The 17458-nt window shown below is 40.5% G+C and overlaps 1 protein-coding gene across 6 annotated transcripts in view; it reads right to left on the reverse strand.

Annotated features, from left to right (window-relative positions):
• LOC308089907 (RNA-binding protein Musashi homolog 2-like) overlaps positions 1–17458 on the reverse strand; it is a 295395-nt gene that overhangs the window by 276537 nt on the left and 1400 nt on the right. For all 6 annotated transcript variants that reach the window (XM_080434865.1, XM_080434866.1, XM_080434867.1 and 3 more), the window contains exons 4-5: positions 17179–17263; positions 10732–10773 (exon numbers count right to left, since the gene is read on the reverse strand). In XM_080434865.1, coding sequence (XP_080290991.1) covers positions 10732–10773; positions 17179–17263 — 127 coding nt within the window. The remainder of the gene's footprint in view (positions 1–10731; positions 10774–17178; positions 17264–17458) is intronic.

Here is a 17458-nt window from a genome sequence, read left to right on the forward strand (position 1 = left end):
TACTTGATCTTTCTGTGAATGGGTCTCCACACATTAAAATCCCTCACTGTTAATTTACGTAACGCAAGAACCGACCAACCAATCGTCTAACACCACGGACCGTTGTCCAAAACAATAGTGATAAATCCGCAAATCCCCATATATTGGGTACCCTGATGTGCTCAATATATGGGAATAAAAGTGACACAGGCAGACAGACAGATACAGAGATCTCCATGTATGGGCATAAAAGGGACACACACAGGCAGACAGACAGACAGACAGACAGACAGACAGACAGACAGACAGACAGACAGACGGGTGCTCTGACAGTATGGAATGTGGTATGGAATAACCGGATGGGGTATGCATTCCCAACTTGCATTGTTCCCGAGTAGGCTGGTGGCCATCGGTCAAAATGTCACACCTTCAGCGATTTATGTGCACACGTCTCGTACACAAAGTGGAGTAAAAGCATAGTAAAATAAAAGCAGGAAACGCAAGTTTGTTACGTAGACGTCACAAAATGACGGAAGTGTTTTAACCTCAGTGCTTTTTGGGAGCACGCCAATGGCAGCACGGGTGTTGAAATATGTGGCGATTTAAGAGAGCCAACATGTCAGCAGTGAATAAGTGAACAGTGTGTGGAAGAGAAAAAGGTCACAGCTGAGAAGGATAGAGGCTAAGACACTGTTTAGAGGGATGGCTAAGCTCTTAAGGGCACTGACTTAGACCGTTCAGCAGTCCTGCAGTCAGAGTCAGTTCACTCCGCGGTGAGACACATGGTGACAGATGAATAAGGGAGATCATTGATCATAATAAATGTATACAACCTCAGCTCAGGGAAGGGGTTATATTCTACATACATACATATACTGTACATACAGAGAACAAGACCAGACCATGCTGACTCTCTGTTATGCCTCAGCTCTCAGATTTCCTCTAGATCCTCGTTTTTCCCTTGCTAGTGTGAAATCCTTAGCATTAATTAACTCTGAGTGTACAAATGAACCCATATTTTACACAGGTTTTAGTAACACCTAGAAGAATAAATCCTTAGAAATACAGAAAAGATGGTGTCATTCCATGAGGGAATTAATAGCCACAGCCTAATTGAATGAATACCTTTTTGAACAAATACTGAATAAATGGAAGGCACATCAAAAATGACAGAAACCATAATCATGGGCTGCCAATGGGGCTAAGTCATGCAAAGCAGTCAAATGACTTATTAAACATTGTATAGCCTTATCAATTACATAAAGCAGTGGTTCTCAAACTTTTTCATCTCAAGGACCCCCAAATTAATATGTATTTGGCCGTGGACCCCCACCTGAAAAGAGTTTGTGCCAGGGACCTCCAGAAGAGATGTATGTAAAAAAATATATATATATATTCAAAAATGTTCTAAAATAGCAGATGTACAAGCTCGCAGAGCTGCACTGTGAGCTTGTAGATCTGCATTTTTTAATAGCCAACGTGTATATATATGGATAAAGTGGTTAAAATGATTGTGATGCTATATTAACTACTTTTGCTGGGGACCCCCTGGAACCGCCCAAGGACCCCTGGGGGTCCCCGGACCCCAATTTGAGAACTACTGACATAAAGTACACATGCATTTTGATACATTGTATTCATAAAATAAAGCACTGGATTTCAGCAAAAGTAGCAGGATTCCTTTATCAGTAAAACACAATCACTAAAGCTGCATGTGGGCCATGCTAAAAGCAATGGCACTTATATAATGACAGGTAGCAAGCAAAATGAATACAGGCACAGCCATTAACGTTGGGCAATAAGTGGTAATCTTTGAAAATAGCAACAGTGTCCCTTTCATTAATGTCCGGCCTGTGACATCTGCATTGCGGCTCCCTACAGCCCCGGAAATGTTTTTTTAATCACCCGATAATACCGAATACCTTGGTAATATTTGGCAATGGAGACTGTTTGATGGTATGTAAAAATGTATACAGCCCACCCCTAACAACCAATGACATGATATCATTCAATTGTCAAGCTTAAATTATAGCATCTAGAATAGGCATACAGTGCTGAAAACTAATAGGAGAGCAAACACTAACAACAGACAAAGAACTGTCACACCACATCAGCCTGAGAAAGAGCCACCTGGCTTGTGGCATAATAACAAACTGCAGTGCATCTAGTTATAATAGGACTATTACAAGAAGACAAGCCACAATCATGGCAAATCAGTCATACAGATCCATTACTTCTATTTTCCAAAACAAAATGTACCAATTGCAGCATCACAGTGTAAAAATATTATAGACAAAAATTATCAATAACACAGTACATGGTGTTCATTCTAGGAAACAAAGACGAAGTAGAAAAGGAAATTTGTAACAAACCGTTGAGAATTTCGACAGAAATGTCAACAAAGACTCTATTGGAGGTGTTAGCCACATGACCTCACATGACCTATTTGCAACTGAAAAACGTGAAGCGCGTCTTGCCCCAACAAATACCCGGGTGATAAACTACTTATACAGTAGTATACAGTACCTTTCAAAAGAAAGTTTCAAAGTGCTTCACAACAATTAATTCATTCATTTCCATTGTACTGAAAAGGGCTAACACGTAGGCTAAATATAACATTTTATTTTTAGGGATAAAGGCCAGTTGATTGTTTCCACACTGTGGCACAGTGCCCGATTTATGCACAGGACAGACATACACACAGACACACACAATTTAGAGTAGACAGATGATTATTAGTCTGGGTGTGCGGGGCCTGCATGAGAACGCAGCATGCATGTGAATGTTATCCTCTGTGAGAGTAAAAGCATGTGTTTGCACATGTTGATGTGATCTACTCTATACTGTATATACAGTATGAGTGTTATACTGTGTGGGTTGATGTTCATGTGCACATGTGTGTGCATGTATAGAATATGTGCACAGGCTTTGATAAGAGGTCTTGAGTGGTAGACCAGGCCTTCCACTTGCCTCTCTCCTCTCCACCCTGGCTAGCAGACTGTCCTCATTACTGTCAGTCAGCATCAGGTTTAGCAATGTCAGAATCCTGCACATCTCACTGTCCTCTCTCCCCTGCCTGACTGCTGCCATTGGTAAGCATCGTAAGAGCCCCTCCATCCTCCAGAAGGACTCATTACCCCTCCACCCACAGAAAAAGGAAGTCAGGCCAGAGAGAAGATAGGGGCCAGCAACAGAGGATTCACACACAGTGTAAATAAAATTCACAAGCAGTCAATCCCCGACACATGCAAGACACATGCAAGACACATGCATATGCATTTGGAGTTCCTCCCAGTCTCGTGTAACACATCAGTTTTTCCACGCATCGAACCACTGGAGCAAATAAAATGTTAGGGACAGAAACGGAGGCGAATGCAAGACACAAAACAAAATGTACTCCAATCAAAAGGAGTCATGCTTTGAATGGCCCCCAAAACTAGGTCACTCCATTGGCGATTGTGTCTGACCACTGAACAAACAAACAGTCATTCATATGTCTGTGCTTTGGCCGGCCCCATTTTCGTCTGGAGCACTTCCACGGATGCGACTGAAATCAAGGGAGCTGAAGGCACTGGGATTAAAACTCATCTCTCCAGCCTCTGCACTGCAGCCATTATCGCTGGAGGAGAAGAAAGAAGGGGGGAAAAAAGTGCTTCCCGTGTCACGTCAGCTTTCGTCCAAGTTCAGTATGTTTGTGTTGGGAACACATCTGTTTTGACAGGAGGTGAGGGGAAAGTGACAACACAGAAATCCCATCAACTCCCCTGTCGCTTTCCCCTAGTGTGGATTGAAGTTTTCCCCGCCACCAATCGGGATTGTTTCTCTGTTTCAGGTCGTAAAGCCAGTGCATTTCCTGTCCGAAACAAGTAACATAGTGAATAGCTTCTCAGCAGGGAATCCTGGTAGTTCAGCAGAGGCATGCAATGTTGGGTGTGGTTCATGACCACCGTCAACACCACCACCTTTCCTTCCCCCTATTTTTCTCATCACAATACACAGCCAAGCATAATCGTAATGAAAGAAAATATTTTTTGATGAGGAATAACAAGGCAGCCTTTTATGATTATCATACACCGTGAAGCTGTACAATGACACCGATATGCCATTTGGTTCTACATTAAGGACTTTTGTCCTCCAGTGCTCTTCTGAGCTCATGTAGCTGTAGCTGTGCAGAACCGAGTCGGAACAGAGAAGCTAGTGATCTTAATAAGCTTGCAGGGATTTTCAGGGGAGTTGGCAGCAACGGCGGTTTAATTTTCCCAGCAGAAAGCTGTGTCGGTTAAGATCAACATCATTCTGAGATTGGTGGTGGTGGTGTGTGGGGGGGGGGGGGGGTATCATATTACGAAATCTAGATCATATCACTGAGCAAGGTGTAAGCCTGGATTTACAGGGTTTTGTAGGCCTGGTAAAGATAGAAAACGGAGTAGAAACTAATTGGGTGATGAGAGGAGAGCAAGACGAAGCATGGAGCAGGGCTCAAAATTGCGACAGTTTTGGTCGCATATGCTCCCAAAATTGAATCTGTGCGACCTTGAAATATAATTGCAAGCCTTTGTACAAGTGCAAATAATTGTTATGATGCAACCTTACCCACCAGTCCTTTTCTCTGTACATTAACTAGTTAGTACGCCCATTGTGTCTTGAGTTGACAGTAGGTGCTCTTTATGTAGGAGATAGGTGCTACAGTATGTAGCATGGATATGGTTTGCTCATTGGCACCAATACACCCATGATTGGCACAAAGTAGTGATGTCGCTGAGCACTGCTGCGCTGACATCCCAGCACTTTCTGTGTGATCTTAATCAGTGACAGCCCGACATTTATTCTTCCTTTCTACGTTTCTACTCTGCTGGTATGCTTGCTGTCTTCCCTTGTTAATTCTCATCAAATTCAACATATTTCCAAATAGCACTCATGCTATTTTCTAGCTGTTCTGATAGAAAAGTCAAACCAAATCATGCAAGGGACAGATTGGAAGAGGAAGCACAATATTAATTGACTTATGTCCAGATCACTGTCTAATATTTGTCAATCCAAATTGTTCCCGGAAGCTCTGTGCACTTGTCATCTTCAGCAAGTTGACACCGTGACAAAACCCGCAAATTATATGAGAGGCGGGGTAGCTCCATGGGGCAACCAATGAAGTAGAGCGGTACACAGGTTTAATTTCCATTGAAGTATAAAACTATTCTGAATGGTTGTAGAGCAGTGTGCGTGCGTGCGTGCGTGCGTGCGTGCGTGCGTGCGTGCGTGCGTGCGTGCGTGCGTGCGTGCGTGCGTGCGTGCGTGCGTGCGTGCGTGCGTGCGTGCGCATATATGTGTGTGTTGTGGATGGATAGAGAGGGGGGGGTATGCATGCTTCACACAGCATTATTATTGGACTTCAATAAAATCTTGGCGAGGGGGTTTTCTCTCACAGCAAGACAACGTCCCACAGCTCAACTCCAGCACCACAAATACACCATAGAGCTTTCCTCCAGCTAAGAATATTAAGCACACACAGTGGTGTGGAATGCAGTCAAGACAAGAGCGTGATGGGGGAGGGACTAGAGCTAATCTGACACTCACAGTGCGCGAGAGTGAAGAGAGTGACAGTGAGTGAGTGAGTGAATAGCCATACCCCCCAGGACTAGTACAGCAGTCCCTAAACAGTGGAACAACAGACTTGGCTGTCACAGGCCATGGCAGAATTTGGGATTTTTTTTTGGCTGATAACCCAGTCAGAACAATTGTCTTTCAAGAGTCCAGCACAGTGAGCCTTCCTCCTCACGTACATAAACACAAGACCAGGCAGAAGAAAATATTCTTAATACGGTATTCCAAGAATACCTTATTTCTAAGTGACAAATGTGACGTGGATTGATTTATTTTCAGCAAGCAATACCACCGTACAGAGAAGTATACATTAATCTTAAAAGCTGCAGCATACTCTAAACGAACACAAACCTTTTTCGGCTTCGGCAGGTCAATAAGAACAAAATTATACTAGAACTTCGACGGTGCCTTATCGACGGTCTATTTGCCAGTTGTTGCACTTCCAAGATTTTCTAACTAGACGAACACCACCTAACCAAACATCATGTGTGATTGGGCAAGAAGTTTGGGCGAAGTTTGGGCGCATTTTGTCCAATGCTTGATTCTGCCAGCAATGAACAATGGATAGTTTTAAAGAGAGGTTGGCCGATAGGTTAGGAGGTTCGTGCCTTGCAATGTCGGCACGAACTGGCACCTCGGTTTGGCAAATGGCAACACCTCTATAATCCCTCTATGAGGAATCATAAACACAACCTGTCAGAAATGGCGAAACCTCCATGACAAATGTGCCAAAACACATCAGAGGGTGATGAACAAATTGAGTGGAGATCCAGGTGGTAAAATCAACGTTCCTGCGTTGTACACAATGCTTCAGTGGCTCGAGCGAGCTGTGGTGTTGCTAGGCAAACTACTGAATGGGCGGGTCTAACGTTCAGAAAAGAGCTGAGCTGTAGCGAGTATAGAATAGTTTTGTCCTCTAAGAACGTTGTTCCGTACAGCAAGCCTGCAAAAGCTAAAACAGTTTGACTTTTTGTAGTAGGCAGCAGACTTTAGGCGGAAGAATTGTTAATCTGAATTCCTCAAAGCGTCTGGTCAAGCAGTCACATTTACCTGTGTGCTTGAGTGTTCATCTATGCAGCCCCAAACACCACCATATTGATGTTGCAAACGCATGCAAGTGATACCATATGGGACAAATCGCCTTTATGAGGTGCTCAGACAATAAAAGTGGTTGGGTCCATTGCTCTGTGACTGTGATTGCTCTGTGATTTATTTTTAATTTTTATTTCCATAACAAGCCATCGGAGCTCCTCTACCACTGAAGTGGCCACAGTCCCATTGGCAATTAAAATCATGCTGGGACATGCTATGGCTGTCTGTGACTCCACTGTGGGGAAACGAGGGCAACGATGGCAACATCACCGGTAATGACACGAACAGCTGAGAACCCAGGACCTTGCAATGTCGGCACGAACTGGCACCTCGGTTTCTCTGGCAAACACAAAAGGGACCCATTTCCCCATGTTTCAGTGTAAACACAGCCTCCTTACAAAGAGAGAGCACAAAACAGCATCTACATCCACATGTCTACGAACACAGCATCACAGCTGAGGGACATCCTCGTATCAGCATCCTTTCATGAGTCTCTTTCTCTCTCAATATATGATGAATTCATGCGGTGAAATATATTAAGGACCAAGGTTTTAAGCATACAAGTATTCACTAAGGTCAGTAGATGCTGAGGATCATATGGTACAATATGGCATTGATAAAAACTAATATCAGGACATGGAACGCTCTCTGTAAGTGAGCTTGTTGTTTTGTTTTTGGCTAACTTTAAAATAAGGTTTCTGTTGAATAGCACCTCATCTTAATTTGTGATTTTCATTTGCGAGCTTGTTACAGCTCAGCATGTTTTCAATGATAGATGATCCCTACAATCAACTCTCCTTTGTGCCCCTTTGTCCGTGCGCTGGTACTATAGGATGCAGCAAAGTCAGATAATACCGATCACTGGTACTGTAGGACACCATACCAGTTTATTTTATTTATCTAACCTTTATTCAACCAGGCAAAACAAATTAAGAAGAGATTCATATTTAAATGGTAAATGGTGGTTATGGTTATGCGTTTCATTTAACTACAGTAACTCTGTGTTTGCCTCTGTTCTTGAATGTCTGTGCTGCTATAGCCCCTACTGCTTAATATCTTTTACCTTAGCAAAGATAGAGTGAGTCACAACGACCACCACGGTTTCTGAGAAACCACTATGACATGGCTATGGAGTTTAATGTAAAATCATTGTATTGTAATCAGCACGCATGTTAAACTATATACAAATTAATATACTTCATTTGGTTGGGCTTGCTCCATACAGTATACAGTTGACTTATTAAAATACTGTACTATAAAATTGGTTACACTGATTGGCCAGCATAAAATCCCAATCATGACTGCCGTTCTTCTGTGCCAGCCTTGTTTTCAATTGACACAGCTTGTGTCCCCATTCCAAGATCCTATGCATACCGACACAAAAATGTTCCATGGGGAAAGACAATTATACTGTATACTAGTACACAAAATTCAACCATTCGAATTCAGGACGTAAACACCTGAATTTACAAACACCTGGGTTTCAAACAAAATGTCAAATTGATATTAAATTATGTGATAATAACTATTAATTTAGCCTGGTAAGGATAGGCTGGTTGGGTATTGTTTAGTTTTTTTTCCGATAATGGTGCTAAATAGAATATTCTAAAATGGTACCAGTGCCTACGATTTGTGTCTGAACTGATACTTCGATACTAATTAAAATGCATAAATGGCCTGCAATGGACATTTTGGAGCACCAGGGGGCAAACTGATAGCTCAGGCATTTAAGTGGCACTGAAATGAAGCACTGAAAATGTGTGTTGTGATTCAGTCTAATACTGGCATCGAGTTTCAGTACCCAACCCTACAGTATCTGTGCTGCCCATTTTTGTCTCTCAGTAACACGATGAGTTTTGTTTGCGCTATCTTTGCTCTAAGTGTCTTCTCTAAAGCCTTGTGCCACAGTGGGCACCTGCCAAGCCTGGCATTCACCCATGGCAAAAACACCCGTTCAACAACATATGAAGCCTTACAGACATACAGACAGACGGCGGAGGAGAAAAAGGGGTGGACAAAGAAGGCTGATGGAAAACTGAGGTAATTTGCCATAGTGTGGCCATTTTGCTCCTTTGTCATCTTGGAAGGTGGAAACCCCCACCTGGCCGAGTATGACATGAGAGCAAAATAACCTTTGCCCCCTCCTTTTTTCCCTCTACTCCAAATCCCTTCACCTCACAACGCATTGGGAGCTTGTAGATCTGCTATTTCTGCCGAATGTTACGACATGCCCAAAATAGGGACGCTAGGGGTTTTTGTGATTAATACAAACTCTGACAACCATAATCACATTTCTTTAATATTATATGTAATTGTCTCTGCCAGGCCGAAGGCGTGGCTGAGACTATGTTTTCGCCCCTGTCCGTGTGTCCTTGTGTGTGTGTGTTCGTCAATCTGTCTGTTAACAGCTAATCTCCGGCACCGTTGGAACGATCATCGTGAAACTGTGCACGCACTCAGAGCAGAACCCCTGCTCCAAGCTTTTCACATCGGCCTGTTATAGCGCCACCAGGATTTTTGGATATTATGTTTTTGTCCAAACATCACGAAAATCCCTACACATTATCTCATTTTTCATATTCCATCCTAATTGGCTAAGATTGGCTTCCAAAGTTTGCAAATCATGAAGGCAGCAGCGTCCCAATTGCCGTGGAACTTTGCACGCACATCCCCACCAGGTCAAGGAAGAAATGCCACCCTACATTCACATATGGGCCTCATGGTGGCGCTATAACAGGCCAATTCATGTTTTGATCTATAACTGCACCGATCGGTGTGAAACTTTGCACGCATATTCCCACCAGGCCGAGGAAGAAATGCCACCCTACATTTTTTAAATCGGCCTCATGGTGGCGCTATAACAGGCCGATTCACGTTTTGGCCTGTAACTCTTGAACCCTAGGTCATACAATCTAAATTATTTTCCGCTTGGGATTCCTTGGATCTTCACGGAACTCCCCATGGCCATTTCCAGCTGACAAGTTTTCCGCCATGTTGCGTTTTCATTGCAAAATACAGTTTTTGCTACTACTCATACAGATTTTGTCCAAAACTCACACAAATCGGTACACATTATCTCTGGGGTCATGTGATCCAGATGTAATAGATTAGATTTTTTTTTAGATTTTTCAGATCCTGTATCATCCCAAGTGGCTATGACCAACGTTTGCAACCCGGCCTGGCGGAGACCTGTGCTCCGAGGAGCACTTTCTTTAAAAAAACACTCTGTGATTAACGTTTCCTAGAACAACAAGAGACTTTTCATATGCAATGTATTCTGTTATAGTGTCATTGTTAAACCCTCTGCATGTTTCAAAACATTCTCAGCTCTGTGCACTATTGTAAACCAACCAGCTCACATCCTTGTTCAAGCACAACATCTATGCTTTTAAAGTTTTAACTGACAAAAATGAGCAATATGCCAATATCACTAAGACACAATGCATGTGCTCTGCCTTTTAAAGCTTTCACTGCCAGCTCCACATTTGAAATCTCAACTACTCTGTAACAATACCTTTCTGTGAGCCAGTGGGAAAAGGAAAATCCATTATTGATTTCCAACCAGTTTAGGTGAAAAAAACCCTGGCTGATAGTGATGCTGAATAGAACTACATTGGGTTATGTGTTATAGCTTCCACATTATAGGCTTGGAGAAGGTCAGTGAGAACATCAGTGCAAGGTCCTTGACAAACACCATGATACCATCTGCAGACATGTTTCATTGTCATTATCAAAGGTGTTAAGACCAACAACAAAAATGAAAGAAGAAAATGCATTTCATAAAATAGCTACTACAGTCAAACAAGTCCACTCCACTGCTATTGTTTTCTGAAAACAAAATAAAGCAACGACACAATCATTGCATCCTTGTAAATGCTACAGTATAAGCACAAAAGGCCAAAAATTCACATCCAGTCTGTCTGGTATATCAGACAGCCATGCTCCTATACCATTCACATGCTGTGCACAGCAACCAATAAAGCTACAGAAAAAGAAAGATAGTTAAGACAAAGGATAGTTCCATTTAAGCTACTGTATGCAGGTGGATCTTATTTTTCTTACCTTAGGCTGGGTGCGACGTGGAAAGGCAACCTTAGGATCAATCTGAGAAGGAGGGAAGGAGGGGAAAAAACAAAATAACAGTTAAAAACAGGTAGTACTTATAACAAACTTTTTTTCTGGTCATGTTCTACTGTAGGTAGAGCTGTGTTTTGACTTTGGGTGGGAAACACTGACTGAATAGGATGGGGGGGATGGGGTGGGGGGCTTGTGACAACTCTGGATATTCCCACATAACCATAAAGCCACATCAGAGTTGCCTTTTTCCTTCATCTTATGCTTGCTGAGTTATTAGCTTTATGTTATATTTCCCATGTGTTTAACTGGTATAGGGGTGGGGTACTTATCATTCTGGCATTGGAAATAAAGAGAAGCAATTTCATGGGATAATGTCATGCAACGTTCTCTTCTCTGTCTAACGAGAACTTTCAAACAATCTCATCCAAACAGACTTTTTGAAGGAAGAAAACATAAACAGATCAAAATTGCTCTCCTGCAGAAAATTACTTATTCGTGTTCAGCAAAGCAATCCTTTCATGTTGCTGCATAGTTCTCAAAGTGAATCTGAAGGTTTGCCTAATGCCTACAGGGTGAATGCAATCATCCACTACTATGCATCATAATCATAAAATATTATCAGTTAATGGCCAAATACTTTCTGATTCAATATACCCAAATGGAAGAGCAATACACACTATAATGAAGATGTGAAACTTACAGTTTACAAATGAACAAAACATAACATTCAAATTTGGATTATTACAACATATTTTCTGTGCATTTCAAATGACTACTCTTTCAGCAAAGTTTATTTTCGTAGTTCATAAGAAACTGGCCCTGTAAAACAGGATGACTGTCTTGATTTGACTGGTCTTTGGCAGTGATCACAATATGTTAGAACACATGATGGGCAAGATGTCAAAAACAAGTTGTCTTGTCATATTATGTATCTCATCTCAAACCACAGTTATCTTCATAGATCAGGTCAAATTAAGAGATTGATTCAATACCACTTGGGTATGGCAAACGTGCAGATAATGAATTCCATTTCAAGATGTGTTTAGGCAATTAGCCTCAGGCACAACAAATTCAAACTCAATTATGTTGTGTGGCCTATTTGTGCAAAGACAACATTATATGCTTTGAATGGCAAAGTTCTACAGATGGAGATATATCTTACCTTTTAATTATAAACCATATCTTATGTCATCTTACAATAATATAACCCAGCCTCTGTTTCTGTCATGCTGAGTATTTTATTTTACCACAAGGCCTACTATCAGCATTATTCTACAACAGGTTATTTTAACTGAACAGCAAGGAGGTCATACACTCAGATTAATATGAATTTACAATATTGTCATTTCAAACAATGAGTCACATACCAAGATGCTCAGATGGAAATGATAACTATTCACTGAGACAAAAATATTTGTCCAGATTACCAGCAAAGCAATGCAAACAATTTAAGCAACAAGGATTCTAATTCAAATTCTTTTGAGAGAGCAACACCTTTTTACAACTTATAATGATGAATGACTTATGAGATACTGACAAAAAAGAGGAAGATTCAATTATAAACACTAAGATATATAAATACAATTCCGGGGGAAGAAAACACATTTATGTGGAATGATTATTGTGAAAAAAAATAATACCAGTGAAAGATTATATCAAAAATAACTTTTAATTGAAAAAGTATGATTTTTATGTAATAGTTCATTACTGTAAAAAGTGATGGTTTTTCACTGCAGTAAGACCAATCCCATTCGCCACAGCCCTACTCCACAGCAAACATGTAGCACCTTTTCAGGTAAAGGACTGCATGAATACCACAGACAGCCCATCTACAAATAACTCGAACATGTTTTAAACCAGCTAACCTATTTTGTAATTTCTTGATACTGTGAACTGCAGCATTGCTACATGATGGAAAATGACACTTTGAACACCAGGATTCTCTCAGGGTCTTAATCATGACTCTGGGTATGTCAGGCTAATAAAACAGAACAGGCCAAGAGAAGTACTCCTTCTGTTTTCTCGCCTTTTATCTGTCACAGTGTTCCCCCGCTGTGCCTCTAAGGATCTTCTACACACGACTGTGTGTAGAAGATCAGGGCAGAAGGCAATTGTATACATCCTAAGTTCAGATCTTTCAACAGGATTTCATGCATTAATGCAGCTCCTGGGTAAACTCTCTCCTAACAAACATCTATACTGGCAGAGTAAGATGATTTCGTTTTAAAACTGAAAGAGAAGTGCTTATCAAAGCACACAGCTTGTCCCCGTTTGGTTTGGGGTGTGTGTGTGTGTGTGTGTGTGTGTGTGTGTGTGTCACAATGGAAATATCGAGAGAGAGCAAAAGATGAGGCATGTCATGTCGTTATGACAATACAAAAGATAAATATTTCTGTCGATATTTTCTGACTGACGTGGAATAACTGTTTAAATAATATATTTTGCAGTTCAATGTGCAGTTATCAAAACATTTTGGTCCAGAACATTTGGTCCAGAACACTGTATTTGTGGTATTTCACCAGTCATATGAAAGAACAAACCCCCCCCCCCAACATTCACTGAGAAACATTTACTGTAAGTTGCCGTTTGTACTGACCAGAGGGCGATAGATACAATCTAGATTCTACACTGTAAAATCCTGAGTGGTAATTTATCTCTGACAGTGACAGGATTTTACTATGCAGGAGTCTAGCCCAATTCCCGGAGACTGGACATTTGCTAGACTTAGAACAACATGTTCCGGGTTGGGCTTTCGACTTTCAAATCCTGTCTGATGGGAGAAGGTTTAGATTTGTCCTGAACAGCTGCTCCTCTCTGGCTCCTCTCCTCCTTGCCTCGTGGGTCTTATCCTGCCATTCCTCAAACATCAAAACAGCAAGCAGAGGCTGACCCAAGGTCATTCAATAACGGCTGGTATTACCTCAGGACCAAATAGACTGCCTTTATCTCACAAGACAAAGTAGAACATAGTCAGCTTTGAAGTTGTTTTTTTAGGCTGCAAAAAATTAGGACATAATATGAGCCCCATTTCATAGTTCAACCACACATGGTACTTCATTTACAGTTTTTGGAAAGTTTACATTTCCAAAGATTTCCTCCAGTCTAAATGAAGAAAGAAAAGTCATTGGGCAGCCAGAGGCCCAGAGAGTAAAATTACAGTCACTTGCCCTCAACACCAATGATAAAACAAAAGGTCAAAAACCTTGGTGTCATTATTGACTCAAGACATAAAATTGGAGGCCTACGTCAGAAGGTGTCAGAAGGATTATAGAAAAATATAGAAAACATTGAGATGCATCGTATAATCTAATCATTAACAGCTGAATCAAAATCAAATCATGAGGCCAATGAATATTCACACCTCTAATGTGTGCTATATAAATAGTTTGGCTTGATTTGATAGTGTTAGATTTACCTTCTTATAGAGCTATTACATGAACAGTTTGAAAATGTAACATTTATTGTGTCTACACTGCAAGAAACACAAAAAACAAAGACAACCAGTACAACAAATTTAACATTGTAACAAAACAAATTCCAAACCATAATCACTGACCCCATAATCACTGACCCAATCAACTGACATTATAGACACTTAAAGTAGGGTGATTAAGTGATTTGCTTTGGTTCAAATAAGTGTTAAATAGCTCTATATTCTGATAGTACTCATTGCTATAGAGTGTTTGTTCAGTAAAAGGAGTCTCCCATGTCTCTCCAGCTCTTTATTAAACAGAAAATGCATTTTCAGTGCTCTCTCCTGATTGGCTTAAAATGTGTCACCTACCTGAAAATGTACAATATTCTGTTTACTAAGGAGCTGGAGAGACCCCTGTGACCAAACAAACGCTCTGTAGCAATGATTACTATATCAGAATATAGTACTTTAACCTTTTAAACACAAAGTAAGAATTTACCCCAAAATATCACTTACCCTACCTTAAGTATTTCTTATATGTTACATTATATAATAGTTCCCAATTTCCACTCTTATTCATATTAGCCTAACAACTGAATCCCTTTACTAACAGATGCTATGGCTTCAATATTTCTAAATGGAACAAAGCTTCATGAAAAATGGTAAATATGCTCTGAATTACCAGCATGTCTGTTTTGAAGCCTCAGGCTGTGCTTTCCCATATGTTCTATTCACATTCATCCCGGTCTGAAAGCTGGCTTTTTTATTCCATAACTGGACAGAAAGCAAAAAGCTCTAACAGGGGACAAGAATGCTGTGATGATGGTGTTCCTGTTGACAAGGCATGTTCATGTACTCGCTCATCCGTCATTGTGGGGCAACTTTTTAAAAGATATGACAGGACTTTATGCAATGCAAACTGAACAGCATGGGTGTGTAACGACAAGATATATGGAACACAGTATACTTACTCTAACCAAAGACTACCGGTACTTGCAAGGAAAACAATAAAGACAGATGTCTCAGGTTTGCACAAGGAATAACAACTTGCATGCTGAGGACAAAACGGCAACACATCAAGAACTACAATGTCGATGACATCTCGTCTCGGCTTCATCCTTTGATTACTCAGACAGCGGCCCAAACATCATCCAATTACAAACATGACTAGTGAACCATGCAGTTTCCATTTACAATGTTTATTATACCTAGACAAGAAGTTACTACTACACTCATTTGCTATTATCAGTAATATCAATACATTTCCAGTAAAGGGGCTTTAAGTAAAATTGAAAATGGCCCTGAACAGGACACACATATTGAAATGTGTCCCTGAATGTACTGGTATGTCCCCCACTATAATTTTATGCAAAATAAAAGGCTAAATGAATGCTACCATTACTGTGTCTGAAAATAATATTTAACAAAGTGCCTGCAACACAAATTGATTCATATTTAAATGTGATGTAAATTTCAACCTGTGTTGCATATTCTTCCCCATCTCTGCCCTCAGCTTTCTGTCTTTCTATACTGTCCTGTCTAAATGAATAAAAACGGCCTAAAAGGTTGGAATGCTATTCATCTATAACTAAATGTTTTTCTATGAGGTCAGAGATAGGCACAGCAGGCCTAACAGAACATAAGAATCTTAAAAACTATTTCAGCACCACAACCAGCAAGGCACAATAATAGCAATTACTTGCACAGTAAGGTGTGCCTGCATCCTAATGATTATAAAAGGAAGTTTGTGACCAGAAAGCCCTAAGTTTAAGTCTCCTCCCTCCCTCTGTTGTGATTCACACACACACACACACACACACACACACACACACACACACACACACACACACACACACACACACACACACACACACACACACACACACACACACACACACACACACACACGAATAAAGTGAATGTGATAATCAAATTGAGATATAATATATATCCGTTGCTTACTGAATTTGGCACTCAGATTTCATTACAGTACACCCTTACTGTACACTGCCTGCTGAAGTACAATATGTACAGTACTTAAACACGTGTGTATTAGTCCATCTATAGTTTCCTTCAGCGGAGATAGCAAACAAAGCACTTATTTAACAGTATGAAATATTCAATTTCTGGAGCTATGACAGGATATTATCGCCCACTGAACAAAAGTCCCTGACAAGTATGACTTCAGTGGAACTGTCTAATGCATATAGAGACATCTCTTCAAAAACATATTTATGACCCATTTGATTATTTGTCTACTGACAAATAAAAAAAGAGAATATAATTCACAATAGTTCGTTTTTCATAAGAGCATAATGTATGCATGACACACGTGTGTGTGTGTGTGTGTGTGTGTGTGTGTGTGTGTGTGTGTGTGTGCGTGTGTGTGTGTGCAGACGTGTAACAGTACATGCATATATTGTCAGAGTGGCATTTGCTTACTCTTACACATTTTAATTAAGTGTATCAACTGTATATATTTTAATGACAAAAAATACTTGACTTCTGGATTGGTTAGGCACTGACATTTACTTAAACATTTAGTTTAATATATAATTAGATACTTTCTAAGAAATAAATCAATTCATTATACTGTTTAATTGGCCATGCAACATAGAGATTTGATATTTAAAATGTGCATTCTGTTACTTTGCATTGCACCAGACATGATCATATGTGATATGTGTTAGGTGGATTGCGGGGCACACTCCACACATGTGGCTGCAATGAGGAAGGGGGTGTGTCAGCCTCATTCATCTACTGGAGTGAATGTGAACACATATTGTATTCAGCCCAGGGTGGCATTTTACTACTAGTCTAGGTATTGAATGGCTCTCATTTATTTTCTCCTCATATGACCTTGATCTGAATAGCCTGTTAACCTAAAAGCTATTTAGCATGACAACACAGGAACATCAAAAGTAGTCCAGTAGGTCACTTGCTCCACATGCTACATATACTTATTTCACAAAATATGAAATGAACAGGAATAAGAAATATAAACCAAATGAACTCACCGTCTTTGAGTCTAATTCATGGTGTGGCTGAGCTAAGACTTTATCTACACTGGCAGCATCTGTAAACGTAACAAACCCAAAACCTCTGCAACACAAAGAAAGCACACACAAACCAATCGTGTTAAAATTACATGTATGGGTGTCTAGAACCAAATATTAACAATATTGTATGCCCATAATAAGTCACCAGCCATTAGCCCGCCTACTGCAGTGTCAGATTTATTATGACATTTTATTAATAATTGACATTGAAATCAAGATTAGGGTAGTCCTGCTGTAC

This window comes from Gymnoscopelus braueri (assembly GCF_963280865.1).
Source record: "Gymnoscopelus braueri genome assembly, chromosome: 8".
NCBI classification, from domain to species: Eukaryota; Metazoa; Chordata; class Actinopteri; order Myctophiformes; family Myctophidae; genus Gymnoscopelus; species Gymnoscopelus braueri.